The sequence below is a fragment of the Mustela putorius genome, unplaced genomic scaffold (assembly GCF_011764305.1).
Source record: "Mustela putorius furo isolate JIRA1106 unplaced genomic scaffold, ASM1176430v1.1 tig00003909_pilon_pilon_pilon, whole genome shotgun sequence".
NCBI classification, from domain to species: Eukaryota; Metazoa; Chordata; class Mammalia; order Carnivora; family Mustelidae; genus Mustela; species Mustela putorius.
This window is the reverse complement of record NW_025422057.1, coordinates 2825256-2852123: the sequence shown is the minus strand read 5'-3', so window position 1 is coordinate 2852123 and position 26868 is coordinate 2825256. Positions and strand designations below refer to the sequence as shown.

The 26868-nt window shown below is 53.3% G+C and overlaps 1 protein-coding gene across 3 annotated transcripts in view; it reads left to right on the top strand.

Annotated features, from left to right (window-relative positions):
- The window catches only part of MGMT (O-6-methylguanine-DNA methyltransferase), a 277379-nt gene that overhangs the window by 246627 nt on the left and 3884 nt on the right, over nucleotides 1–26868 (top strand). For all 3 annotated transcript variants that reach the window (XM_004751711.3, XM_004751712.3, XM_004751710.3), the window contains exon 4: nucleotides 22707–22846. In XM_004751711.3, coding sequence (XP_004751768.2) covers nucleotides 22707–22846 — 140 coding nt within the window. The remainder of the gene's footprint in view (nucleotides 1–22706; nucleotides 22847–26868) is intronic.

Genomic DNA, 26868 nt, shown 5'->3' with positions numbered 1-26868 from the left:
CATGGAAAAGAACATATCTTTTCAGCAGACGGTGCTGGCATAGCAGGACGTCTGCACGCAAAGAAATGAATATAGTCAGACTTTCCAGCCTTCACAAAAATTTAACTCAAAATGGATCACAGGCCTAAATGTGAAAGACAAACTATAAAACTCCTAGAAGACAGGTGAAAACGTAGATGACCTTGGAGATGGTGATGACCTTTTAGATGAAATGCCGAAGGCACGATCCATGAAAGAAATGAATGGGAAGTCGGCTCCCTTACAATTAAAACCCGACACTCTGTGAAAGCCCACAACTAGAGAGTAAGACAAGCCGCAGACTGGGAGAAAGTCTTTGCCAAAGACTCGTGTAAAGGACTGTTCTCTAAAATCTACAAAGAACGCTTAACACTCAGCAAGAAAATGAACAAGCCGATTAAAGAACATGAGGCAAAGGCATGAAGAGACACCTGACCGATGAAGATACACAGGTAACAAGTATTCCGCTACCATCCCCCGGTATCAGGGAAGTGCAAATTAACAGCGAGATGCCGCTACACATGTCCTGGAAAGGCCAACACCCAGAACGTGCACGACAGCACAGGCTGGGGACCGCCTGGAGCCACAGGAACGCTCTCATTGCTGGGGGGTGGGTGCAGAATGGTGCAGCCGCTTGGGAAGATAGTTGGGCAACCTCTTAAATGAAACCTGCTCTTGCCGTCATGTCTGGCAGTCCCGCTCCCTCGGATCTGCCCACGTGAGCGAAGAACTCCCGCACCACGTAGGTAGAGCAGCTTTATTTATAATGGAAAAAGACATGGAGGGACCCAGGTTGACCTTCGGTAGGAGAACGGATGTCTGTGAGTCACCAGCGTGTTTCACAGGCTCCTCCGCCACCCCGTGGGATGGGCCGGCCATCCCCGCCTCCTGGACACGGTGAGGGTAGGGGGAGACCCAGACCCAGGTCTTTGGGTTCTGATGCTGGATTCTGCTAAGCCGGCAAGCCGTGCGGGGGCTTTGCCGGCGAGTTTCCATTCTGCAGTGACAACAGTCCTGTCTAGACAGCTTCCCTTTGTGATTAGAAGACGGCACAGAATCTGTGTCCACGTGGGCCCGGCACGCACACAACCCGGCGGACAGAGGCGCTCTGTGGCACTTCCAGGAAGGGCTGTCTTGGGGCTGGCATGACAGGCCACTGTGCGGGTAAACACAGATAAAGCGGGAGGACGGGCACGAGGGGTTTCACATCTAGGAATGCTGGCCGACATGCACACGCGTGAGCCTCTGTGCCGCACAGCAGCAGCAGATGGGGAAACGTTAGCTAAGTGAAGTGATCTATAATGAGGTCATTCATTCAGCCCCTGACTATGGGCACAAAAGCTCTGTCCTGCTCAGGACACTGCCACCTGCCCACAGATGTGGCTGAGCTAAAGGGCCAGTCACACCCCGCTGGTGAGCTGGGCCACATGATGGTGTCCACGTGGGCTGTTGACACCCCCCAGAAGCTCAAGGGGCAGCGCATAATGTTTGTATTCATGCAATTCTCTATTTTTAAGCAGCAGCGTGGGGATTTGGTAGGCCAGTGAGCCCACTTGGCCGCCCTCCATGTAGATCGGCCAGGGTCAAGGGCCCTGGGGTTTGGATTCTCAGCTACTCTGTCCTCACTATGGCTTTTGGTGTCTCTTTGGCAGTCGTGCACTTTCAGCTGAGACGGGCCTCCTCTCTCCGCGACCACAGCTCCCGTTCAGCCAGACCTCTGGGTGCACACAGCTGCTCCGGAGAGCAGTGACGTTGCCTCCCAGGTGCGCTGTTCCCAGGGGCCACGTGGGGCTGGTCCACCTCGCACTGGGGAGGACGCTGGGGTTCCATCAGTGGCTTACACTCACTGAGTGTGTCCCCGTGACAGCGGCTCTGCCAGGCACTTTGGGCAGCTTTTACTCTTCATTTACTCCTCAACGCTGGGGTCCTTGGTTTCACGCAGAGGACGTGAAGTTGACGGACAGAACTGGCTCAAAGAGCTGGGCAGTGGCACAAATGAGACCTGGACGCACACCCCGTCACCCTCAACGTGAGCTCTTTACTCGTGCCCTCCGAGGGCTGCCTTGGCCTCCGCGGTCTTTGCTGGCCGTTCCCTGAGGGCACAGAGCCCTGTGCCAGGGGCGGGGGGCCTGGCCGCTGGCTCACACTTGGGAGCGGCCCCCAGGCATTGCGCCGAGCGCTCCGCAGACCCAGGAGGGGCCTCGGACAGACGTGGCCTCGGACAGACGTGGACGCTGCTCGGGGCCTTCCTTGAGGCGGCTCCGATTCTCCACTTGCTCACGTTTGTCTTCTTGGGGATGATTCTTCCAACACCAGAACTTGGAAGGCAGCAGTCACACTCGGACTGAGTGTGTAAGTGGTGTCAGTATTTCTCCACGGAATCTTCTAGTGGAACTTGAGCCTGTGATAGATAAAATGTACGTCTGAGACATTTATAAATTTTAAGAGATTCGCGCACACCTCATACTGCAAACTCAAAATGGAACACAGTCCGTTTTGTCTCTCTGCTGTTGAAAGTGCCAGATCTCTTCACACCCCTCGCTGCCCCCATAGTGTGGTAACGGAGTTTTGGTTGAAAGAAAGGAATAAGAATTAAATTGCTGCGTTTGAATGGGGCCTGGGGTGTGAGAGAAATGCGTGGCGAGGTTCTGTGACTGCAGGTTTTGACTTTCGAGTCCACTGTCCCCGTTCCGAGACCTCTGATGCTTGTTTTGAAAATTTGGAGAGCAGCGGACCGGAGGGCGGTTGTCGTGGGCCGTCCCGTTCCTACAGTTGGTGACGTCAGGAGACACCGGGGGCCCAGGTGGGGCCCCACCTTGAATTCTGAAGCCCCGTGATGTCATCGGGAAGAGATGCACGTGCAGTGCCCCCGGCGACCATTACCTCTGGTGTTGGCACTCGTGTTCCTTCCTGGCTGAACCCTGGGCCAGCGCCCAGTGACCCCTAGAGAACCGACAGGATGGCCTGGCTCTCGGGGCAGGGCCGTGAATGCGCTGTCACCTGCCCGTGCCCTCTGGCCTCACTTCCCGCCAACTGCGGGCACCAGCTCTGCGCCGCCGGGACACGGGTGGGGGACGAAGGCTCAAGGATGGAACCAGATCTCTTCCTGGTCGGGGGTCGGAGTGGAAAAGCCTGTGCAGAGCCCTGGGGAGCAGGCGGGGCCAGTGGTGGTGGCGGGTACTGCGGGGCTGTGGTGAGGAGAGAAGGGGCGGAGGGAACAGCCCAGGCCCCACCCGCAAGTGCAAACAGGCTTCCCGGCCGCCTCCCGCCGGCCCTCCTGCGTCCCCGCGCAGTGGTGTGTCATGCGTGCGCCCTGTCCTGCCTTCTGCATGTTCAAGGGTCGCCGTGGAAGAGGACGGCTCGGTCAGGTCACCCCTGCTCTCAGTGCGGAGCTGTCTCCCGGTGCTGCGAGCCCAGACCCAGAGCCCCCGCGGCCCGCTGTGCAACATCTGCCCCTGAGCCCTGGGCCTTGCGTGTCCCCACCCCAGCCCCCTCCCGTCCTGCAGCCGCTGATTGAAGAGTCACTGAAAAAGCTAAGAAACTAATTCACTGATGAGTCCGAGCACGCTTCTCCTGCGCGTTGTGTGAGCTTGAACTGGGGACATCGCCTCTTACCTAGGACAAGCGCGCTCGCTGAGGTTACGTCAGCAGCCGCGCTCCTGGGCACCGACCCTGCGCCCGTGGTCCTCCGGCACCCCAGGCAGGCTTCAGTGGTCGGGGCGGGTCTAGGCCCATTTTCTGCAGCAACAGCACTGAGCTGGGGACAGCAGCCAGGGCTGGGCTGACAGTGTAGCCAGCCTTCCGCCAAGGAGCAAAGTTCTCCGACGCTAAACCCCCACCCCACACCCAGGGCAAGTCCACCAGCCTGAGAGCCCACGGGCTCTGGGCCCCTGTTGTGTGGGCCTCCAGCTGGATTTGGCAGAGAGATCCAGGGCCTGCTAGCAGGTAGGGGTCTCTCGGGTGCCCAGAGCAGCGGGAGGACCCCGAGCCCCTCTGTTGGTCATGAGATCAGGTAACAAATCTAACGTTTAGTGTTAAAAGCTCTGGCAGCCGGAGGTGTGCAGTCTTACGGGGCAGCCCACGCAGCCCCTCCTGCACCGCGGCCCCAGGCCCTGAACCACCCCCTGCCCCGCTTAACCCCACCACCACCCGGGCTGGGCAGCTGGTGGTGGCGACCCCTGCCCACTCCTGCCCCTCCCTGCTCAGGAGAACTTTCTTAGCACCGGTTCCGTGTGGTGCCCTGGCCAGCCTTTGCCTGGCCTTCTGTCCGTCCTTGTCACCCCTGCCGAGGGCACACATGTTCCCCGTCCTGGGGGAACCCCTTTACCCACACCTGCACGGCCCTGTCCTCATTTGAATAGGTGAGAGCCAAAGTCAGCCGCACAATTGGAGCTAGATTCCATCACTCAAAATTCAGTCACAACTTCTTTTGAATTCTTCAGCTGCCCTGCGGCAAAGGCTCAATGTTGATACTGAGATTAATCCCCAAAGAGCCCCTCATTTCTCTGCAGAGAAATTAAAGCTTGCCGGTTTTCCTTGTGCCTGCCCTCGTGACAGCTCTGTCAGTAATGATGTGCCTTCTCCGTGGCATGATCCCTGTCCTACGGTAAAGAATGATTCATTAAGAAATTAAGGGCTTAGTGCCTTTCTGTTGCGTCGGTCTTCAAAAGTTCCCTAAGATTATTTAACAAAGCTCAGGGCAGTTTCACAAGCTGGGCAGCGGCATGGGTGGGGTCGGCCCGGACCCACCCAGCCCCTGGGGGTGTGTCCATATTCCCAGAAACTGAGTCTGGGGACAGCGGGACGGGGCCCTGGTTCAGGACGGCATGAAGACTTGCGGGAACTGCCGGTGAAGCCGGCAGGGCGCCCTTCCCCCGACTCGGGAGGGCTGTCAGGAGGCTTCTGGAAGTTTCTGACGGGGCACCCAGGAGTTTCTGAACTGGGTTCAGAGCCGGGTGGGGTACGTGCACACGGTATTGTGTGTTTAACAACCGTTGGTGTGCTTAGCATGAAATGGCGTGGGTCCCAAACACTCCCAGCGGGTCCCATCTCTGCCCCATGACTGATGCCACCAGAGGGAAGGCGTGACTTGGCGTCAGCCGTGGCCGACTCAGGCAGAGGAGGGGCCGGTGGCGCTGGAAAACAGCGTCCTGCACGCACTGGTAACGCTGTGTCCCTTTAAATCTAGTGTTCCACCTGTTTGTTGTTTTGTTTACGAGGTTGTGCCTGGGAGGGAACACTGCCCCGTTCTTTCGAGGGGGGTGTCTGTGGGAGGTTGGGGGGGCGGTGTCCTCGTGGACACCCAGGCGGTGTCCTGGCCACGAAAGCTGGGGGAATTTGTACGGAGAGACAGCAGGTGCCCCGAAGCAGACCAGCACAGGGGAAGCAGGGGCCGGTGCGCGAGGACAGGAGGACAGTAGCCCCGAGGACGGCAGCCCCGGGCTCGGCTCCCCGGGCTCGGCTCCCCGGGCTCGGCTCCCCGCGCCCCGCTGCAGCCCCCGTGCCGTGAGTGCACTCAGGGCCGGCTCGCATCGCCGACTCCTCCCGCTCAGCGTTTCCGCGGGGCGGCTTCTCTCCGGTTCCGACGTTGTTCAGAAACCATTAACACCTGCTCAGAGTCAGGTGTTCTGCTTTGAGCTGAATGACAATTATTTGAATGGTAAAGGGTGTTAATATATAATTATTCACATTCATACCAGGACATTCACAGTTTAATCATTTCTCTGTAGGCTTCCTTAAGTTTGAGCTTACAGTCTTAGGCATAATTCTTTTGTTAAATAAGTTTCGGGCACTCTAATTATTGGGAAGGTGACTACAAAGAGGGCCAGGTGCACTGGTAAGGCTGTCCCACCCCCTCACCTGCGCCAGCCTCCCTGCGCGGGGGGCGGCAGAAGGTTCGTTTCCAAGGGCTAATCGTCCAGTCGGCCTGCGAGATGAGCTCTGTGATTGTGTCCCGGTGCACCAGGGCCAGACGGGCCTGCCGGAGCATTTCTATTCATGAGCGCAGGACCCTGTTTGCCTGGCCAGGCTTGGAAAGGAAACGGCTTAACCCTTTAGACCCTCTGTTCTTCCGGACCCCGCCGTCCTCCTCGACATTACGGAGGACCCCAGAGAGCTCTGGATTGCGAGGGTTCTATCTATTGAAATAAACCTGAGACTCTCTTACTGCATTCATTTTTGTTTAGACAACGGTGAATTCACTACAGGATATCAAAGATAATGTATGCAAATGTTTCCCAAAACCAGAAGGTCTGAGAAGAACGGTGTCGCTGTGTTCCCAGTCTCCTCGGCGTCCGCGCTAGTGGAGCACAGCCGCTGCCTTTGACTCCGTGGTGCATTCGAGTCGGTTAGCTTATGGGAAGGTCCGGTATGCTTGTGAGAGCAGGAGAATTAGAGAGGCAAGTAACCTCTTAGTATGGCCATGAAAATCCTCCTAAACGGGTCTTGAGGACCCCTAAAGCTCCCCAGACCACTCTTGGAGGACCAATATTCTAAAAGACCCCAAATTTTTATTGCTCCTAGAGGTTACTCCTTGTCTATATAAGGAGTCGTAAAAGTTAGAGTTGTGGGTTCTGGATTGTTTTTTAAGCTTATTTTCTTTTGAAGATTTACTTACTTATTTTGAGAGAGGGAGAGAGCAAGCAAGCAGGCTCCCTGCTGAGCTTGGAGCCCAATGTGGGGCTCGATCCCATGACCCTGAGATCATGACCTGAGCCAAAACGGAGTCTGACCCTCAACCAACCGACCCAACCAGGCACTCCTATTTTATTCTTTTTATTTATTTTTTTAAATATTCTATTTATTTATTTATTTCTCGGGGAGTGGGGGGCACAAGCAAACAGAGAGGCAGCAGAGGCAGAGAGAGAAGCAGGCTTCCCGCTGAGCAGGAGCCTGATGCAGGACTCGATCCCAAAACCCTGGGATCATGACCCGAGCCGAAGGCAGCCGCTTAACTGACTGAGCCACCCAGGTGCCCCTTTTATATTTTAAATCACATCCCAGATTCCCTCTTCTTGGCCTTTAGCTGGAGACGCTTACAGCTCCCTGGGACGGACTTGTCCTTCTACATCTGCTCCCCAAATCTGTTAACCCCTTCCTCATACTGTGTCCGGTACCGTCGAGATCCAGAATCAGAGCTGAGCCCCATCCCATGTCCCCAAGGTGGCAGGAGAGGATTTCACGTCCGTGTGGACCTCAGGGGCCTGGCCAAAGGGGCAACATGACCTCACAGGTCCTTCTTTCTTCCCTGACCTGTGTTACCATTGCTCGGGGAAGGAAAATTTAAGACCCGAGCACCATATTTCTGGCAGCCGGGCCAAGTGCCTGCCTTCAGTGGGTCAGCAGTGCGTCTGTGGGACCGGATGCAGATTGCTGTGCTAGGAGACCACGCTTGTCTCCCAGGCTAGCAGGTGGAGCTGTGCATCCAGGACGCATCCCCAGCGGGCTCACCCTGCCAGGAGCAGTCACAGGCCGGGGCCGATGCCGCCTCTCTGCCCGGCCTGGTCGGGGGCAGCAGCCACCTGAGCTAGCCCGTAAGGGAGAGACAGGCGGGCAGAGCAGCGGAGGGCAGGAGGGTCTGCTGGGCACCCCTGTCCCCTGCCCAACTGCTCCTTGGTTAAGGATGCCTCACTGTGGGGAGAAGAGAAGGGAGTGACGGACAGAGGCCCTTAAATCCGCACGGCCCTACCGAGAGCAGTTTTTCACAGGTCAGCGGATAACCTCCGTGAGGCACACACCTACCTTCACACTCACCTGGTCCTACCAGGACGAACCCAAAACTGAGGGGCAGGAAGCCGCTCTCAGGGGTGAACCTCGGTGGTGGGTGCTGGCGATGCTGACCGTGTGGGACCCCCGTAAAGGGGACCTACACCTGAGAGCCTGGCCGCCCCGCTGGCCTGAGCTTCCTGGCCGGCTCCACCCTGAGCCGCGGACGCTTCTCACCCTCCGAGGAGAGGACAAGAGGCATGGCGCCTCTCCAGGATTCAGGAGGAAGAAGCAGGTTGCATGGTCCCTGGCACGTTCAATAAATGTTAGCGTTTGTTGTGACCATCAGATTTTTAAGCAAATTGACCAGAATTTCCAAATGCGTCTTTGAAATCACAGCCGAGCCCCGGTTTCCCCAGCATTGCTCAGAACGCTCGAGGAACTTCTCTTTCAGAACAGCCTTCCCGCCCTGCGTCTTGTGCCACCCACGAGGCATTCATTGTCTGCTTACTGTGTACCAGGAACTACATTCAGCACTTGAGAATACTGTTAGTGTTGGCAGATTTTCTTATCCGAGAATGGATTTGGCTTGTGGAAAGTGATCGAGAATTCAGCCCACCGAACACTGGTCATGAGGCCAGCAAAAATCCTTTTGGACCCACAGCACTTGGAACCACAGAATAGCAGACCGTCTTCACTTAACACCCTCTCCGTCGCCCAGAGCAGCGCACCCAGAGAGGTAGCCAAACACGTCCTGGAAAGGGGTAGCTCTTCTCCGAGGTCCCCTTTGAAAGGCACATGGCTTCGTCTGACAGCGTCCTGTTGGGTCGTCTGCAGACAGAGCCTTGTGCGCCGGTCGCCGCCTGGGCCCAGGCCCGTCCCTGTGGTCTCGCCAGCAGCCAGGACAGGAGAGCTCGCGTGTATTTGTCCCCTAGGGCTGCAGGGGCTTCTTGGGCTTAGAAGCAGGCGCACACGGGGGACCGTGAATGCCGTGTGGCTGCCCTGAGTTTCCCCGGGTGCAGGCACCAGCGCCTCTGGCTCGTCCAGTACCAAACTGGTCAGTCACGGAATGAAGCCTCAACACGGTCACCGTCTGTTCCCCAGAACCACAGCACTTGTGCTCCAATACCCCTGCTTGATGCGCACTTTCATTTCTTGGAGCAAACCATTAGGTGGACTCTGAGAAGGGAGTGCAGAAAGACTCATCTAGGACAGAGGCCTCAGCCAAGCCACTGAGCTTGGTGCTGGCTTGCAGACAGACAGACACCCTGTCACCGAAACCTGCTTCAGCCATGGGGTGCCTGGGTCCCATCCTCCAGGCCCAGAGAGCAGCAGACCTGAGTCTGAGGCGTCCAACCAGCGGTGTGGACAGTAGCCAGGCTTCAGCTCTGAGCCTTAGAGTCATCCATCCAGTGAGAATAGTGATGCCGGCATCACAGGCTTAGTGGACAGTCCGCAGCCGTCCTGGGAGCTCAGGAAGCTCTGTGTCTGGTGGCTGTAGGGAAGGCGGGACCAGAGCTCGAGGCTGGGACAGGGCCCAGGCCGGCGTCTTCTTCCCATCCCTGTGCGGAAGTGCGCTGGGCTGTGCCCCAGAGGCCAGGACACCCCCATGTCTGCTGCGGAAGCCAGCCCACACTGGGGGAGCCAGGGACCCTAAAGCCTGAGAGCAGCGGGGAGGTGCCTCTGTGTTGTGAATGTGAGAGACCAGGCCTTCTGCCTCTGTCTGTGGCTTTCGTCGTTCTGGCGCTGGCTGAAAAGCTATCACAGCCTCGGGGAGGTGGGTGGGCTCCACCGGGATGGAGTCTCCCAGTGTGCCTGGGAGCTGAGCCCTTGGCGGTGCCTGGGCCCCAGAGGTCCACACCCGCCAGAGGCGGTGGGGCCAGCTCTCGGCTCAGAAAGAGTTCTGGTTTAGCCGTTGTGGAGCAAGTAACAGCGGGACCCCGTGGTGGCCTTTGCATGGCTCTAGATGGGAGCCTCCTCCTGCCTCTGAGGAGGCATCTTCCCCGGCTCACCCAGTCACCTTTCCAGGCTTGCCCTGTCAGCAGGGTCACTTCCGCTACCTGAAGTGCCCCCTACTCCTGCCCAGGGCACTGCTGCCGCCTGTCGGGACCCAGGCCCCTGTCAGTTCTGCTGTGTCCTTGCCGGGGGAGAGGACATGGGTGCACGCCATCCCGTGCCACCGGATCTCACAGGCGGTCCCATAATACATTAGAAATAAAGGTTGATGTGGAGCTCTATGCCCCGCAACCCCTCTCTCCAGCCGGGATTGGCCCCACGTTCCCTAGACAGAGCTCCTCCCGCAGTCCTGACCTGTCCACACCCAGCAGACTTCAGCTGGCAGAGCGGTGTCTGGTGTTGGTGACCTTGCGCTTGCTGTCCTGACCCAGATTCTGGGTCCACGTGGATTTTCACACCTTTGAGTGTCATAGCATACCCCGGCCATTGCAAGCACAAGCCTGTGCACCTGCACTCGTGCGACGCTCAGACACGTGTGTCTAGTTCACGCAGTTTGACTTGGTAGGGCACGGACCCACGGAAATGCCGTGTTGAGTCCTGAAGCTTTGGCGCGACCATCTGTAAACTTCGCTCTGCTTTCTCTCAAGTACTTGTGGGTCTGTGAAGACTACGACTACTACGTTGAAAAAAATCAAGTTATTTTTACTCCAGCAATGTTCTGTTTCATAGCTCCTGCGTGGTGCGTGTATGCTAGTGTGCGAAGGATCAGACTGATTATTGCCCGGTTTGCTGCAAGCGGTCCCTCCTAATGTCAGAAGCAGCAACTGATGGCAGTGACCTTGAAGTTCTAGAAGGCCCCTTGGTAGGCACACCCCAGGCCTGCTTAGCAGTGGCGTGACCTGCTCTAGCTCTCAGGACACATAGAGCTGAGCTGCTGGAGCTCTGCCCACAGGGAACCGAGGCAGGCCCGCTGGTGTCCTCGCCCTGCAAAACACTGCCCAGTTCCATGCCTGCGAGCTGGTGCCAAGGCCTCCTGAGCCCCGCCGCCCTGGCCAGTGCCAGCTGTTCTCCCCACCTGTGTCTGTGCGGCCGCAGGCCCCCGGTTGGGCTTGGTACCTAGGTCAGGACAGTGCACTCTGACAGAACCAAGTCCCCAGCCATGTGCACAGGTTGAGCAGCTTTCTCTTGGCCTGGGTGGCCTTGGCCTTCTCTGCTAATTGCAGGAACACCTGAGTGGGCTTGGCAGGTTGAGGTAGATGCCCACGTAGTCCATTCTGGGTCCTGGCCGCACCAGTGGAAGCAGTGCTGCCCTGTCTTCCCTGAGCACAGGGGCCAAGCCCAAGTGATTACAGGGAAGACGAGGCCCCGCTTACAACCCCCCCCCCCATTCATCCAAGAGACGACAGCTAGATGCCTACTCTGGGTCAGCCCCGGCACTGGACTACTGGGATGGAGACTCACATGCAGGCCCTTGCTCCTGGTGAGCTGGGTCAGATAGAAGGGACCCTCATGGTGACCGTACTGAGAGCACTGGGGGGTGAAGGGGTCTTGCGGAGGAGAAATAGTTGGCAGGGGTTGTGACCTAGGCTCCATTTTAAGTGGGTATCTTGAACTTCAGGGAGACTGATTAAAGTAAAGGTGCTTAGAAAACATTTCTCTATGTTTTTCAGCTTATTTTTTAAATTAAGCTACAATAAAATCGACTTTTGGTGTACGGTGCTATGAATTTTAATATATACATGGATTTCTTTACCTGCCACCATAGTTAGGACTCGGGTCGCGTCCTCCTAAAAACGTCCTCCTGCCCCCGCCCCGTCGCCCACCTCCCTGCTGCCTCCTAGAAACCCCTGGTCTGTTCCCGTCCTCAGGAGAAGTCACGTGGACGGACTCACTGTCTGGCCTTTGGAGCCTGCCTTCTGTCCTCCAGCTTAATGCCTTCCAGATCCATCTAAACTGTTGTGTGTACCTACAGTTTCTGCCTTCTAATTGTCGTATTCATGGTGTAGATATGCCCTCGTTTGCTTACATGATTTTCTAACAGCCGTTCGACAGACGCGCGGTGCCGTCTCGCCGTGGTTTTAACTGGCATCTCGCCCAGCCAGGGCGTTAGGTCGCACATTCATTCGTGTGTTCATTAACCACTCAGCTGCCCTCCTTGGTGAGCTGTCAGTTCAAGTCTTTTGCCCATTTGTTAATTAGGTGGTTTGTTTTATTACTGTTGAATCTAGAGAGTTTTTTACATATCGTGGTTTTAAGTTCTTTGTTGGGTACGGTATTTCCAAGTATTTTCTCCCAGTCTGTATCTTGCCTTACAGTCTGCTAACACTGACTTGCACAGGCCAGTGTTGTTTTAGTTTCATTTTGATGAAGTCCAATCTATCTTTCTAATTTATGGGTTGTGCTATTGTTGACATGTGTAGGAACTTTTTGCCTAATTCCACAAAGATTTTCTTCTATAAAGTTTTACATTTAGAGGTAAAATCTGTTTTGAATTAATTTTTATAATGTATAAGGTTTCTATCAGGATTCAGTGTGTTGCATGTGGATATCCAGTTTTCCAATAGCACTTTTTGAGAATATCCTTTTGTACCTTGGTCAGAAACCATTTGGACATATTCGTATGGGTCCCTTGGAAATCTCTTTAGGTCCATATATGTGTTTATCCCTTTACAAATTTCACAGTATTTTGATTACAGCATAGTAAGTCTTTAAAACCTGCTAGTGTGATTTCTCCAACTTTTTTTTTTTTTTTCGAAAGTATTTTGAGTATTCAATTTCCTTTGCCTCTCCGTGTAAGTTTTAGAATCTGTTTATCTATAATATCTGCATTAAATCCCCCTGGGATTTTGACTGGCATGGAAATAATTTCATAGGTCAGTGTATGGAGAACTGAAACTTTTATATTGAGATTTTCTATCCATGAGCATGGTATTTCTCTCAAATTATTTAGGTATTCTTGATTTAACAGAATGTTATTTTCAGCATAAGTGTCTTGTGTATTATTTTAGATTCACATCTGAGTATTTTTGGTTGTAGCTATCATCAGTAACCTAGAGCTATGATTTTGGTGTGTTGAGTTTGTATCTAGTGACCTAGCTAAACTCATTCTATGATTTTTTTTTTTGGTAGATTCCTGAATATTTTGCCATAAATAATCATGTTGTCTATAAATAGGGACCATTTTCTTTTTTCCAAAATGTTTGACTTTTATTTATTTTTCTTGCTTTATTGCAGTGGCTAAAACTTCCACTATGATGTTGAACAGTAGGGGGCATCCTTGTTTCTTTCTTAATCTTGAGGGGAAAGCATTCAGTTTTTCACTAGAAAATGTAATACTAGCTTTTGGTTTTGGTTTTCATTTTTTTTGTTTGTTTTTTTGTTTTTGTCAGTACCTTTTTCAGGTTGAGGACATTCCTGAGCACTTTCATCATGAACAGATGTTGAATTTTGTTAATATTTTATTTTTGCTTCAATTGATAAAATTGTTTTTCTTCATTAGGCTGTTAATATTGTGGATCATATTAGTTCATTTTTAATGTACTACATTTCTAGAGCAATTTTAGATTTTCAGGAAAAAAAATGAGAGTAAAACTGCCTCCCACCTTCCACCAGCCAGTTAATCGTTCAAGTGCAGTATACTGCAGAGAAGTACGAGAACCTCATGCCCCCGTGGGAAACAGCTTTACCAGGTGGAGTGGGTATATGAAATGGGAAACAGCTTTATCAGGTCGAGTGGGTGTATGAAATTCTTTCTGTCTTCCGTCTACTCCTTTCCGGACATACGTGGGTCACCACGTTCCCTCCCACCAACTTTAGTGGGGTTGTTCTTATGTTCACAAGTTGTAATACACTCAGATTCTCTTGTCACAGTCTGCGTTCATTCCGGGGATCCTCCAGTCTTCTAAATGCTTCTTTGTATGTTGTTAATTTGCATATATTGCCTATAAGGCTTTTCTGTGTCTATTGCTTTTCCTTTTCCAAAATGCCACATAGTCATACAGTATGAGCTTTCTCAGACTTGTTTCCTTCACTTAGCAATATACATTAAGATAACTCCGTGTCATTTGGGGGCTCTCTCTCTGTGTGACTGAATAGTAGTCTGTTGTATGAATGCTCCATAGTTTACCCATTTATCTCTTGAAGGATATCTTAGTTGCTTCCAGTTTTTACCAATAAATGAATAAGGCTGCCATAAGCACTTGTACACCAGTTTTTGTGTGGTCATGGGTTTTCAGATAAGTTGAGCAGATATTCAGGACTGCAGTTACTGGTTCATTTAGTAAACTTACGTTTAGTTTTGTAAGAAACTGCTGAATTTTCTCTGAAGTAGCTGTATCATTTTGCATTTTCATCAGAAGTGAATGAGTATCCCTGTTATTTCACGTTCTCATCAGCAATCATTACTGTCAAGATTGGGGTTGGTATGTGTAGCCATTCTAATAAGTGTATAATTCTATTTCATTGTTTTTTTAAAGATTAATTAATTAATTTATTTGACAGAGATCACAAGTAGGCAGAGAGGCAGGCAGAGAGAGGAAGGGAAGCAGGCTCCCTGCTGAGCGGAGAGCCCAATGCGGGGCTCGATCCCAGGACCCTGAGAGCATGACCTGAGCCTAAGGCAAAGGCTTAACCCACTGAGCCACCCAGGTGCCCCTATTTCATTGTTTTAATTTGTATTTTCTGATGACCAATAATTTTTAAAAATCTCTTCATATGCTTAAATGTATCCATCTATCTTCTTTGATGAGCTATCCTTTTGCCATTTTCTAATTGGGTTTATTTAGTTTCTTACTGTTGAGTTCTTAAGAATTCTTTGTATAGCTTGGTTACAAGTCCTTTATCAGATAGGTGTTTTGCAAATATGTTCTTGCAGCCTGTGGCTTTTCTTCTCGCAGTCTTAACAGCACTTTTCACAGACCAGAAAATAATTTTAATAAGGTCCAACTATTTTTCTTTCATGGATCATATTGGGTCTATAAAAACTTTCCCCTAAACCCATAATTACCTAGATTTTTCTACTGTGTTACCTTCTGGAGGTTTTATAGTTTTGCCTTTTAGATTTAAGTCTGTGATCCATTTTTAGTTTTTGTGAAAGATGTCTGGCCTGTATCTAGATTCTTCTTTGCATTTGGCTGTCCAGTTGTTCCAGAGCCATTTGTTGGCCATACTGTCATCTTTTCACTGAATTGCTTTTGTTTCTGCATTGGGTGGATCTGTCTGTTCTGTCCCATTCATGTATGTATCTCCTCCTTCGTTATGGCGCCCTGTTTGATTACTGCAGCATTATATATAGGTTCATTTTTCAAGTATTGAATCAGCTTTACGTTTCTCAAACTCCACTTAATTTTGCAGTCCCATTTTTTTATATATTGCGGAGTTTGATTTGCCAGTACTTTGTTGAGAAATTTTACATCTATGTTAATGAATAATATTAATCTATACTTTTCTGGATTTTGACTTTTTCTAGTTTTCAGGTTTTCCGCTTTCATGAAATGCCTTAGAAAGTATTCCCTTCTCTTCTGTTTTCTGTAGAAGATTATCCTGAGTTGATGTATTTCTTCTTTAAGTGTTTGATAGAATTTAGTGGTGAAATTATCCCTAGTGATCTCAGAAGATTTTAAACTCCACGTTCAGGCTCTTTGATACTTAAGGGCCTGTTCCAGTTATCTGCATCATCTTGGATGTGATTTGGCCGTTTGCAGTTTTTGACACATTGTGGTCTGTTTTATCTGTGTTGTTGAATATTGTGCATAGAGTTATTGTAAGAATACTTCATTCTCCAGTTAGTGTCTGTGACGTCAGGCTGACATCCCCTCTTTTAGGTCTGATGTTGATAACTTGTTTCTTCTCTTTTTATATCACTCTTGCTAAAGGTTTATCAATTGTATTGAACTTATCAAAGAAGCCAGTTTTGGTTTCATGTATTTTACTCTGATTTTTCTTATTTCAATTTCATCATTTTCTATTATTACCTTTATTTCCTTCCTTGGGTGTTTGTAGTTTTGTGGTGTTTTTTGCTCTTTCTTGTTTAAATTGGAAGCTTAGATTATTCATCTGAGACCCTTCTCTAATACATGCCTAAGGGTTGCTTGGGTGGCGCAGTCGGTTAGGCATCCGACTCTTGGCTTTGGTTCCAGTCATGATTGCGGGGTCCTGGGATGGAGCCCTACGTCCCGCTGCAGCTTGTGTGCAAACACGTGCTCTCCCTCCCCTCAAATAAGTAAATCTTTAAAAGAATAAAAAGTAAAACATGCATTTAATGCTGTGTATTTCCCTCTAAGTGTTGCTTCTATGCTGCATTTTCAGTGTCATTCAGTTCGGTGTATCATTTTGTTTCATTTCGTTTTTTTTTTAATATCCCTTAAGACCTCCTGTGACCCATGGGTTATTTGAAAGTGCCTTATTTGCGGGGTGCCTGGGTGGCACAGTTGCTTAAACATCTGACCCTTGATTTTAGCTCCGGTCGTGATCTCAGGGTCATGATCTCGGGTTGCGGTCTCAGGGTCGCGATTTCGGGTCGTGGTCTCGGGGTCGTGATCTCAGGCTCATGGTCTCAGGGTCATGGTCTCAGGTCATGATCTCAGCTCATGGTCTCAGGGTTGTGGTCTCAGGGTCGTGGTCTCAGGTCGTGATCTCAAGGTCATGATCTCAGGGTTGTGGTCTCAGGGTCGTGGTCTCAGGTCGTGATCTCAAGGTCGTGATCTCAGGGTTGTGGTCTCAAGGTCGTGATCTCAGGGTTGTGCTCTAAGGGCCGTGGATGGAGCCCCGTGTCTGGCTCCAGGCTCAGCAGGGCATCTGCGTGGGATTCTCTCTGCCCCTCCCCCTGCAGATGCACATACTCTTTCTCCCTCAAATCAGAAATAAACCTTTAAAAATAAATAAATAAATAATAGTGCCTTATTTTCTCTCCAAACATTTGGAGGTTTCCAAATCTCCTTTCTTTTTGTTCTTGATATCCAGTCTAATTCCATTATGATCAGAAAATATGACTTGAATGAATTAAATTATTTCGAATTTGTTAAAGTTTGTTTTATGACCCAGAATATGGTCTATCTTGGTCAGTTTTTTGTGTGCATTTGAAAAGAGTATATGTTCTGTTGTTATTGGGGACAGTGTTTTAGTAAATGTCAACTGAAACCAGTTGGTTGATAGTGTTTTTCATTTCTGTATCCTTCATTTTCTGTCAACTGTTAGTTATTAAAAGAGAAGTGAGTCTTCAAGTATGATTGTGAGTTGGTCAAATTCTCCTTACAATCACCCAGGCGTCCTGTGAAGAGTTTGGTTTAGTTTTGGTTTTTTGTTTTTTAAGATTTTATTTATTTATTTGAGAGAGATCACAAGTAGGCAGAGAGGCAGAGGGAAGCATGCTCCCCACTGAGCAGAGAGCCCGATGCGGGGCTCGATCCCAGGACCCTGAGATCATGACCTGAGCCGAAGGCAGAGTCTTAACCCACTGAGCCACCCAGATGTCCCGTGGTTTTGTTTTTTTCTAAACTGAATATAGAATTTGAGTTTCATCACTTCAAAATTGGTAGCTCACCTCCTTCTGACCTCTTTGCTGCTGATGAGAATTCTGTAGTCACTCGAACCCAAGTTCCTCTACAAATAACACATCCCTTTTCTCTGGTGGTTTTTGAGATTTTTTTTTTCTACGTTTAGGTTTCACCAGCTTCATCATATGTCTGGGAATAGATTCCTCTGGGTGTGTCCTGTCTGTGGTTTACTAGGCTTCTTACACCTGTCCTTGTAATAAATCTTTTGCCAGATTGGAGAAATTCTGGCTATGATTGGTTCACATTGTTTTGTACACCTCACCCTTTTTCCTTTTCTTCTGGAACTCCAATACCATGACTGTTCGACCTTTGGCTTTGTCCTGTGTGTCCCCGGGGCACTTTCTGGGTTTTCGTTGTTTGTTTTTAACATGGTTTTCTCTGTTTTTCAGATCGGATAAGTTCTGTTGACTTAGTTCATGGACTCCTCCTCTGGCATCTGCCTCTTTGCGATTTGTTTTTGAAACTTTGCATCTTCTCATATGTTTCAAGGGTATTTTCCCTTCTTGCAGCATTTTTACTACAGATCCTTTAAAGTTGCTTCAGTCTCTTAAAATTTTGTCAGTTAATCCTCAAAACGCCAGGGAGAAGATGTCGTCAGTCGGTTCCAGCCGCTGGGTCCTCTCAGCCTTGATGTCTGTTGATTATCTTTCCCAAGATGAGCTGAGGTTTTCTGACTCTTTGCTTGCTCTGTTCGGGAAGTCGTTTTGGATTGGGTCGGGCTCACTCTGGCTCTCGGGGTCTGCGTCTCGGGGGAGTCCCGTGTGCAGCAGCACTTCTCTCGCCGAGGGGGCTCTCGGCCTGGACGGCTTCGGCTCTTGGGGTCCGACCAGGATTCCGCAGGGAGTGGTTTCCGTGGCCGCATCCTGTTCAAGCTGGCCAGCCGCAGAGCCCGTCGGGCCAGCCTGGATCCTTTCCTCAGTGCTCCGGGTCTCTGATTGAGGGTCAGATCCGCCCGTGTGCAGGTCAGTGCCGAGGCCGGGGATTGACACGCAGCTCCCCGGTGTGCGCCCCGTCTCCTCTCTCTCCACGGTCTCCCGGAAGTCCCGTTTGGTGCCCCCTGGTGATTTGACCTTACCTGCCCCACTCTGCCACACGCTTCCTGGGATTGTACCTCCACAGGGCACCGGGCGCGGCGGAGACAGAGTGGAGCAGCGGGGTCTGCCCACCTGTGGGGCCCCAGCTCCTCCCAGCAGAGAGGAACATAAGCCTCGGGGTTGCCTGGGAGCTGTGGTTCAAGAGTTCAGAGATAACACCAGAAAGCGAGGGGTTCCTCCACCCTGAGCATCGGGACGCCGTCCTCCCTCCTGGGGGTGGGTAAGCGCTCCCGGGTCCTCTGTGTGCCCCGCAGCTCCTTTGGGGTTCAGGCCGCAGTGGGTCTGGGCTGCGGAGGACGCGGGTGAGGTGGTACGCTCAGGCACTGTTCAGTGTTTCCGCAGATTCCTGTCCTCCTCCCCCGGCTGCCTGTGCCTCTTTACCTTCCACAGCCGTCTGCGTTCTGCCCAGGTTCTGGAAAGGCAGCCCGTAGAAAACTGGGTGCGGCGCGCCCCCCCCCCCCGTTCCTTCTCATCCTCGCGTGCTTCCTCCCGGGCTCACTCCTGGACCTTCGGTCCTGGCTGTGTGAGCCGTCAGGCGGCATCAGGTCACGTCAGCCCTGTTCGCACTTCAGGATGCTTCGTATCAAAACACTCCTCTGGGGTGTCTGGGTGGGTTAAAGCCTCTGCCTGTGGCTCAGGTCATGATCCCAGGGTCCTGGGACCGAGCCCCGAACCAGGCTCTCTGTTCCCCAGAGAGCCTGCTTTCTCCTCTCTCTCTGCCTACTTGTGATCTGTCTGTTTAATAAATAAATAAAAGCTTTAAAAAAAAAAAAAAAAAACAACTCTCCTCTAGATACCCAGGGTCAGAGAACTGGCTTCACACCCCAGGTTATCTGGGGCTCCAGGGTACCAGTCTGGGCACACCCTGGAAGGGAAAAGCCCTTGGAAACTTGAAAACCTGTCATATAGCCACAGTTTGTGCCGGGATACCAGGCCATTGGAGGCTACGGCAAGGGACTCCTGCGGGAGCTTGGGCTCTGCTCTCTGTGCACGGGGACGTGGCAGACACATCCTTGCCCAGCCCCCGGATAGCTGCTGCGACGCTCCGCTGGCAGGGCCCAGGGCGCCCGGCCTTCCTGCGGCACCCGTGCATGTGCACCTGCATAAGCTGCTGCCTTGTGGCCAAGAGCCCCCCGAGGCCTGGGTGGCTGAAAGACAGCCCTGTCCTGGAAACCGCACCCTGCAGCAAAGTTCACCTTGAAAGAATGATTCTGCCCCCAAGAACTCAAAAGCATGGGGCTCTCCCTCACTGGAGAAGAGGGGCTGAGTCTCAGCCTTGGTTTTAAAGAGAACCCGGTCTCCGGGCACCGCCCTGCCGTGGACCAGCTGTTCTGAGGTTGGCGGGTGTCGTGCGGTGTTGTGTTGTGCGGTTTCATGTCGTGCGGTGCCGTGCGGTGCCGTGCGGGGTCGTGCGGGGCCCTGCCAGGCAGGGAGCTGTCGTGACAGTGTGTGTCACGGGAGGAGGCAGAGGTCCAGGGGAGGAAGACACTGGCCCCTGGTCAGTTCCTCCCATCAGCCATGTGTTGCTGGCATCCGCCGAGGCTCCCTAACCAGAGCCTCACCCCGCGCGTCGGTCTGGGTTGCGCCACTGAACACTCCCTGATCGCGACTCCTACACGGCGTGTGAGAAGAGCTTGCGAAAAACCCTGGTGTCCATGGCACAGGATGACGTCCTCCGTGGCCAGGGTTGGAAAACCACCTCGTCGGCCCCTGGGAGGCTGATGACCTACAGTCCACCTGGAGAGGAGAGAGAAAGCAGTCTTGGTCGGGTCGGGTGTTCGTGGTGGCAGGGGTCAGTGGCCACCCACACGGAGACGACAGTGGCTATGTCCTTACGTAAAGGGAGAGCTAAGCAGCCATTTGGCCTCCAGCAGGGCTGACCCTGGTCCCACCGCAGAACACGGCCTGGCTGGCCGTCCTTGGAGGCCAGGAGAGGCAGGAGAAAGGACAGGGGCGGGAAGAAGGTGAAGTGGCCGGCCAAGGCCGCTCCGCACGGCTCCGGGTCGCGCCTGCTCCCTGGGGAGGGCCGGAGATGGGAGAGAGAAGCATCTTCTTCTCATGGCTGCCCTCTGGGCCGCCTGAAATGATGGTCCAGCGCTCAGGACTTACGTGGACACCTCGACCTCCAGAAGATCTATTTTCTGCATCCGTGTATGTTGATTTTCATGAGCAGGTGTTTCTCCGTTGTAGAAGGATATTTAACAACCGGAGGCGCCAGCCCCCCAGAAAGGACAGCAGTTTCGTGCTCTGACTTTGCCCGGGTGAGGGTTAAAGGCCCGGTCGCGAGAGCTGCTCCGACTAATTAGCGCATTTGCTCCCTGCAGGGTGAAATGGAGTTTTCAGATACGTTCACGAGGCGGTGCGCTGGATTGCTAAGTATTGTGCTCTTCGAGCTATTTTTCCTAGTACGTTGCCCGGTATGTGCAAGCTGAGAGATTATTTCCCACCGAAGACTGACAGCGAAGCTACAGATGTTTGAAAGACTCTGTGCCCGGTGCAGACATAACGCTTGTTTGAGGATGGGACACGGTCATGTCTGGAAGGGAGGGGCTGGGTGGCGTGGCCTGACCGCTGTGCTCTGGTCGGGGCTGGCCCAGGAGCGTCTGTGCCCCGGGCAAGCTCACGCCCACACACACGCACACAGGGCTCACCCTCGTCCTCCAGGTCTGGTACCGTTCCAGGCTCTTCTCCTGGAAATCCCGGCGGCACCACAGAAGACCACCACGGACGCCTTGGCGCTCTCCCAGGAAGGCCGGACACGGGGCCTCTGCGGCCTGCGCTGTTCTCCGGGCTGCTTTCCTCAGACCAAGGGCCCCCCGAAGTCGCTCCCTCCCCAGATTACCACCTGGCAGCCTGCCTTCTCTGGTTTTCTTCCTCTTTTTCCTTTTTTTGTGTTTTTGTCTGTTTGTTTTTGAGTGAGGGTAACAGCAGCAACAATGACGCTGATCAACACTGTGATTTCAGAACCGGTTCTGAGGAAATCACGGTAAACAGAGTGTGTTTGCCTAAGGAAACCCTCCGAGCAATCAACCAGTAACACAACGCGTGTGCTAATGAACCCAAAGCTGTTAATGTGGTTTCTTCAGTTAAATTGATTCATGAATTTTGAAGAGAACATTATCTAATGAATTTTCTTTGAATAGAAAGCAATTAAAAGGACAAATCAGTCTGATTAACCCCAAAGTCACCCTCCTGCCACAAATGGTGTACAGTTTGAAATTATATCATAAAAAACTGGAGCACATTTGCTATCTTTCTGCCCTCGACTAATCCATGTAAATTAATGAACAACAAAGTTAATTTCTTTGATGACCCTGTTCTAGTATCACCTGGATTATGCTGATGTTTAATTTGCTTAATGTTATAATAAAGACTAAACAGATTTTTTTTTCCAGTGAAGTGATTATCATTCCCTTCAGTTAAGAAGTGATTTTTATTATTTAACACGCATGTAAGGGTGTGTTTTCTTTAAGAACCAAATCGCACTTGGCCAGCTTGGCACCGAGTGTAATTAGTGCTATTGTGGACACACTCGGAACACGGTGCTGACCGCGGGAGCCTTCCCTTTGCTGTTGCCATCAGGAACTCCCGCCCCAAGGGCTCGGTGCCCTTGCCGTGGGGGACGCGGCTCCGTGTCCAGTGCTCCCGAGCCGCGTGTTCCCTTCGGAAAGACAATAGGTATCGATTCAGACCAGCCTCCTTCGCATGCCTGGGAAACCGCTCCAAAGCCTGGAGGTGGAGGGAGACAGTGTCCTCACGCGCTCACCTGTTCCTTCCTGCTGTGGGAGGAGGAGCAAATGCACTTGACGTGCTTCGTCCATTAAAATGGGAATCCAGTCATTTTTGCGGCCCTGTTCATTACAGATGCCTATAGCCAAGGTCGCCGCCGGCCCGTGGACCGCCGTGTTTGGCATTCTGAGCCTGTCCGCTGCCGGATGTGGACGGCTAGCATGAAATCACAGCCCGACCCATGGCTTCTTTCTCTCTGCGTCCCAGCTGAAGCGGGGAATTCACCGGCGGTGTCGAAGGTTCTGCAGTGCGTAGGCAGGCAGGGCTCGGGGCTCAGTAACTGAGCTGCTCACGCACTGACGCACGCGGGTCCTGGAAGAGAGGGCAGGGCGCGGTCCCGCGCGGAGCCCGGGGAGGCGGAAGGACGCTGCAGGTGCGGGGTGCACAGCCGCGGGCCGCCGCAGAGGGGCCAGCCCGCACCGTGCCAGGGCCGGGCTGAAGGGAGCGTGCGTGAAGGCCGTGTTTTACCTGAGGGTCGCACTCCTGTGGCTGTGGGTGTGCCTGTGTCTTCTGTTGCAGGACTGGCAGCTCTTTGCGTCAGAGCCTGGGGGCCGTTTGTCCCCAGGGCGTCATTCTGTGTTCTGCCTTTCAGATTCATTCACCGCCCAGGTGTTGTGGAAGCTGCAGGAGGCCGTCAAGTTCGGAGACACCGTTTCGTACCAGCAGCTAGCGGCCCTGGCAGGCAACCCCAAAGCCGCGCGGGCAGTGGGCGGAGCCATGAGGAGCAACCCTGTAAGTTGGGGTCTGTGTGGACGTCAGTCTGGCCGCGGTCGGTCGGGGGGCCTGGGCGCTGCGCGCGGGGGTGCGGGCCGCAGAGGTAGGCGTGTGCCCCGGGCAGCCCGAGCCACGCTCGGCCGGGAGGAGAGGAAGCACTCATGGCGGGCGCTTCCCCTGAGAGGCAGGGATGGCTCTCGTAGGTCTGTGCCGCTGGTCCCCATCTTTGGTGAGGGGATCAGGAAGCGTTCGCACAAAAGCCCCCCCCATGCATGTGGGAACCACAGCAGCTCATCGTCAGAGGCAGTACCGAGGCGGACAGGCCCTGGAGAAAGTGGCGAATGACATTCGTTCTTCCAGTAACTGGGTACACGGGCTGCCTCGCACGTGCCCAGCACTCTTTCAGGGGCCAGGCCTACAGCCAGAAACCAAGCAGACAGGCTGCCCATATGCAGCATCGTCCTAGAAGGAGACGTATTCTGGGATCCCGCATGCATAGGGAGGCTGGAGATCTGACACCAGAGTGTGCACCTGGGGGACGGGGCTGATTCACGGCATTTGGGCGTGTCTTCCGCAGGGGGTGGCTCCTTCCCCAAGCCCCTTTGTGTCCTTGTCCCTCCTGTGCATCTGTGGTCAGACTTTGCAGAAAGGGAGGTTCACTGCAGGCAAAGCCTTGCTCACCAGAGGACGGGCCGGTGTGGGTGGCCGCGTGCCCGTCGTCCCCACGCCTGCACCTGGACCACAGGCTGTGCCGGCTCAGAAAGCAGGTCCTTGTGAGGCCGTGGTGCCCCCATCCCAAAGCAGCCAGGTCCTTGGGGGACCCCACACAGCCGAGTGAGACCGGGAATATTTCTGTTCTTGGTAGCCCCTCCAGTACTGGGCCGCGGCCTGCTGGCGCCTCCGTGCTGGCTTCCCCCTGGAGCCGTGGGAGAGGGTCTGATGGGTTGGAAACAGCCCGTCCTATCAGGGGAGGAAAGTAGGACCGTCACATCCTGGGATAGGAAATTACTAGATCAGAGAGACCTCACTTTTTTGAAACTTGCTGTAGCTTTGCAGTGTATTTCCAGCATTATCTTTGTCACTGGTCCCCTGGGAGGGGCAGGCATTGGCACACCTGGCTCACTGCTCTTGCCGCTGGGTCCCTGTTGCCCGAGGGCAGAGCCCCGGCTCTCTGAGAGGTGGCGTTTATGAGACTGCCTTCTTTTTTCTAAGAAGCAACCGGCAGGTTCGCAGTGCATCGCACCGTCTTGCGTGTCTAGTCTGGAGAATTCTCTGCCACGTAGAGACATCCCGGACGGTCGGGAGCGACGTGGAACGTGGACCACCGGTCATGCCCGCGCCTTGCCGCGACCCGGGTCCTCCATGACGGTGGATCATGAGCCATCGGTGCTCTGTTCCAGCAGTCCTGTTTCTGGTGCGGTGTGGCCCACATGTCCTGAGTCGTCCCCTCCACACACCACGGGCTCAGCTTTACCATACGCACGAGGTGATTCTGCTTTGCGTTCCAGCGTGAATTTTTTTACGTTTCCTGATAAAGTCTGAACCACTTTGTTCCTTGGGAAGGCCACTGTCTCCACCAGGTGCTGAGCAGTGGGACTCGGCCCGGGACAGATCAGCAGTTGGGACGCTGCAGGACACGGCTCCCTGTCGCACCTGGCGAGACGGGTGCTAGAAGCTAACGGGTTTGCGCCTGCCCTTCCGTGGCCCGTAGTTGCTGTGTCCCATGGACGTTCTCCCTCTGTCCCAGATCTTTGTGCCTCCTTCAGGCCAAGGCTCTACTCCTCGCGCCCTTTGTGGAGGGGGGACACTCTTCTCAGCCATGGAGGGGCGATTCGGTTCCCACCGTGCACCGCAGGTGCTGTGTGCTGATGCCTCCCGCAGGGGCACACCTCCTGTCCGGTGCTCTGCAAACACGTGCTGCCGGCGGACACACAGACAGCAGGGGACCCTCACCTGCCTCGGGTGCTGACAGCGGCGTCTCACTCGGCCACAGAGATGCCGTCAGTGCTCAACGATCACGCTTGCGGCGATCTTTAGAAACATTTATCGTTCTGCAACCAAAAGGCCTCTCTCCTCCTGCTATTAATCTCTATGAACGTCTCTGTTCAGATAGGGCCCCAGTCACAGAAATTTATAAAATTGGATCTCACAAGGCTTAAAACTCTAATGTCCCTAAAGTCTGCGTATTGACTTCCCAGTCTCGTGCCCAAGAGCAGAAGGGCCATGAGGACACCGGGTGGGAGAACCAGGCAGGCTCCTGGCCCCACTTCTCAGCACCCTCCCATGCCGACAGCAACCGGGCTGGAGGCGAGCCCTCAGGGGCCCGTCCGTGGGACCCACTGTGGCTGGGCACTACCCACGGCTCACGCTGGGCCCCTTGGCCTGAGCTGGTGGCAGAGGTGCGGGCAGCTGCAGGACCGGAGCGGTGCCACCGTCACAGCACGGGGCTGCCGAAGCTGTTCCTGCGAGGGGAGTTTCGGCTCAGCCTCCTGGGGAACCTTAAACTTGACCTAACACCTCCTTGGAAGGGATCACAGAGCCTCCAAGAGGCGACTGAGGAACCTGGGGGAAGGGGGCCCTGAGCAGGGCCTGGACCACAACCGACGTGGCCATCACATGTGGGCGCCCCCTTTCCCTGGCACTGGCAGTGGGAGGCCAGGCCACACAGCCCACGCGGCAGCTGCGGCACCGACAGCATCGTGGAGATGCGCTCGTAGATCATCTGTTCGGGCTGAATAGAGCAATTGTGCATTTCAAGGAGAGTGAAAGACGGGTTTGGAATGTCGCGGGGCACCGTGAAGCTCGCCGTGCGTTCATTCCTCAGGTGGCGCCATGAACAGGAGCACGTGCCGGTTCACATGACAGCTTTGCCGTGGCGTGCGGTCCCCTTCCCTACTAGCGGGAGGGATGGCTGGAACCGTGCGGGGGCTGCTCCTGTCCCCACACGCGATTTTTCCAGGTTTTCCACCAAAGACTCGCCAGCCCAGGTGAGCCGGTGTGGCCGCTTCCAGAAGGTGAGTGCACTCACCCCCCGCGTAGCAGGGTCCGCGAGCTGGTGGAGCAGACGGAAGACGCCTTGGGCGCCCCACAGTAGCACCCTTCCCTCATCCTCAGAAGTTGCTAAATGCAGTTCAAAGGCAATCGATGCGTCGCACAGAGCGTTTCCCCACTTTCTTCCAAACAAACGCATTCCTGACGAGTTAGTTTACTCACAGATCGCCACGAGCGTTAATGACCCCCCGAGTCTTGTTCTGCCAGTCACCCAGATGGCCGTTGATGAAGATTTAGCCTCATGTTCTAAGTGTCAGGGCTGTCAGCGGGCTGAACTGTTTGACCAGAAGAAAAAACGCACAGGGAGCTATTGATTACAGCTTCTCCGTGTCACTTGCTCACCAGGATTTAGGTATTGATGAGGCCGCGAGTGAAAACAAGCTCTTTCCCTTGTGGGCTACTACCACGAGAACAAAGGCGAAGTTGGAAAAAATATTCAGCCAGCACTAGAATCAGAGGGATTCCATTATTGATTGAAAGGCCCCTTCGTGTTATTTTTGTTGGAGACAAATCTATGGGTTTGGAAGTTTTATAGCTTTTGAGAAAGGGTCCATGTAAGGGATGGGTTCACGTATTGGATGAATTAGATTTCACAGCGTGAGGATTTCGATGCGGCTGTGATATTATGAGCTGCTTGGTTATTGATAAAAATTACATTTTATGCAGCACGGGGCTTTAAAGGAGAGACCGTAAGAGGGCACGGATCCTTTGAAATGTCCTTAGGGCTCCAATAAATTTTGGCAGCTTTCGTTATTTTAATAGTCTGAATCTGCCACTAAAATTAACACAAACAAAAGCAGTGCTCCCGTGTCTAGGAGAGAAAGCAGTGCGTCTTCGTGTCTTCGGTGAGTCCCCATGCCCGTCGCTGCAGGCACAGTTAAAGCCTGGCCGGGGAGGTCAGCGTCGCCATCCCACGACCACTGCGCTATTGTCCACATGACGCATAGGGCCGGAGACTTCCCAGTCCGTCTCTTGTAATTCCACAGCTC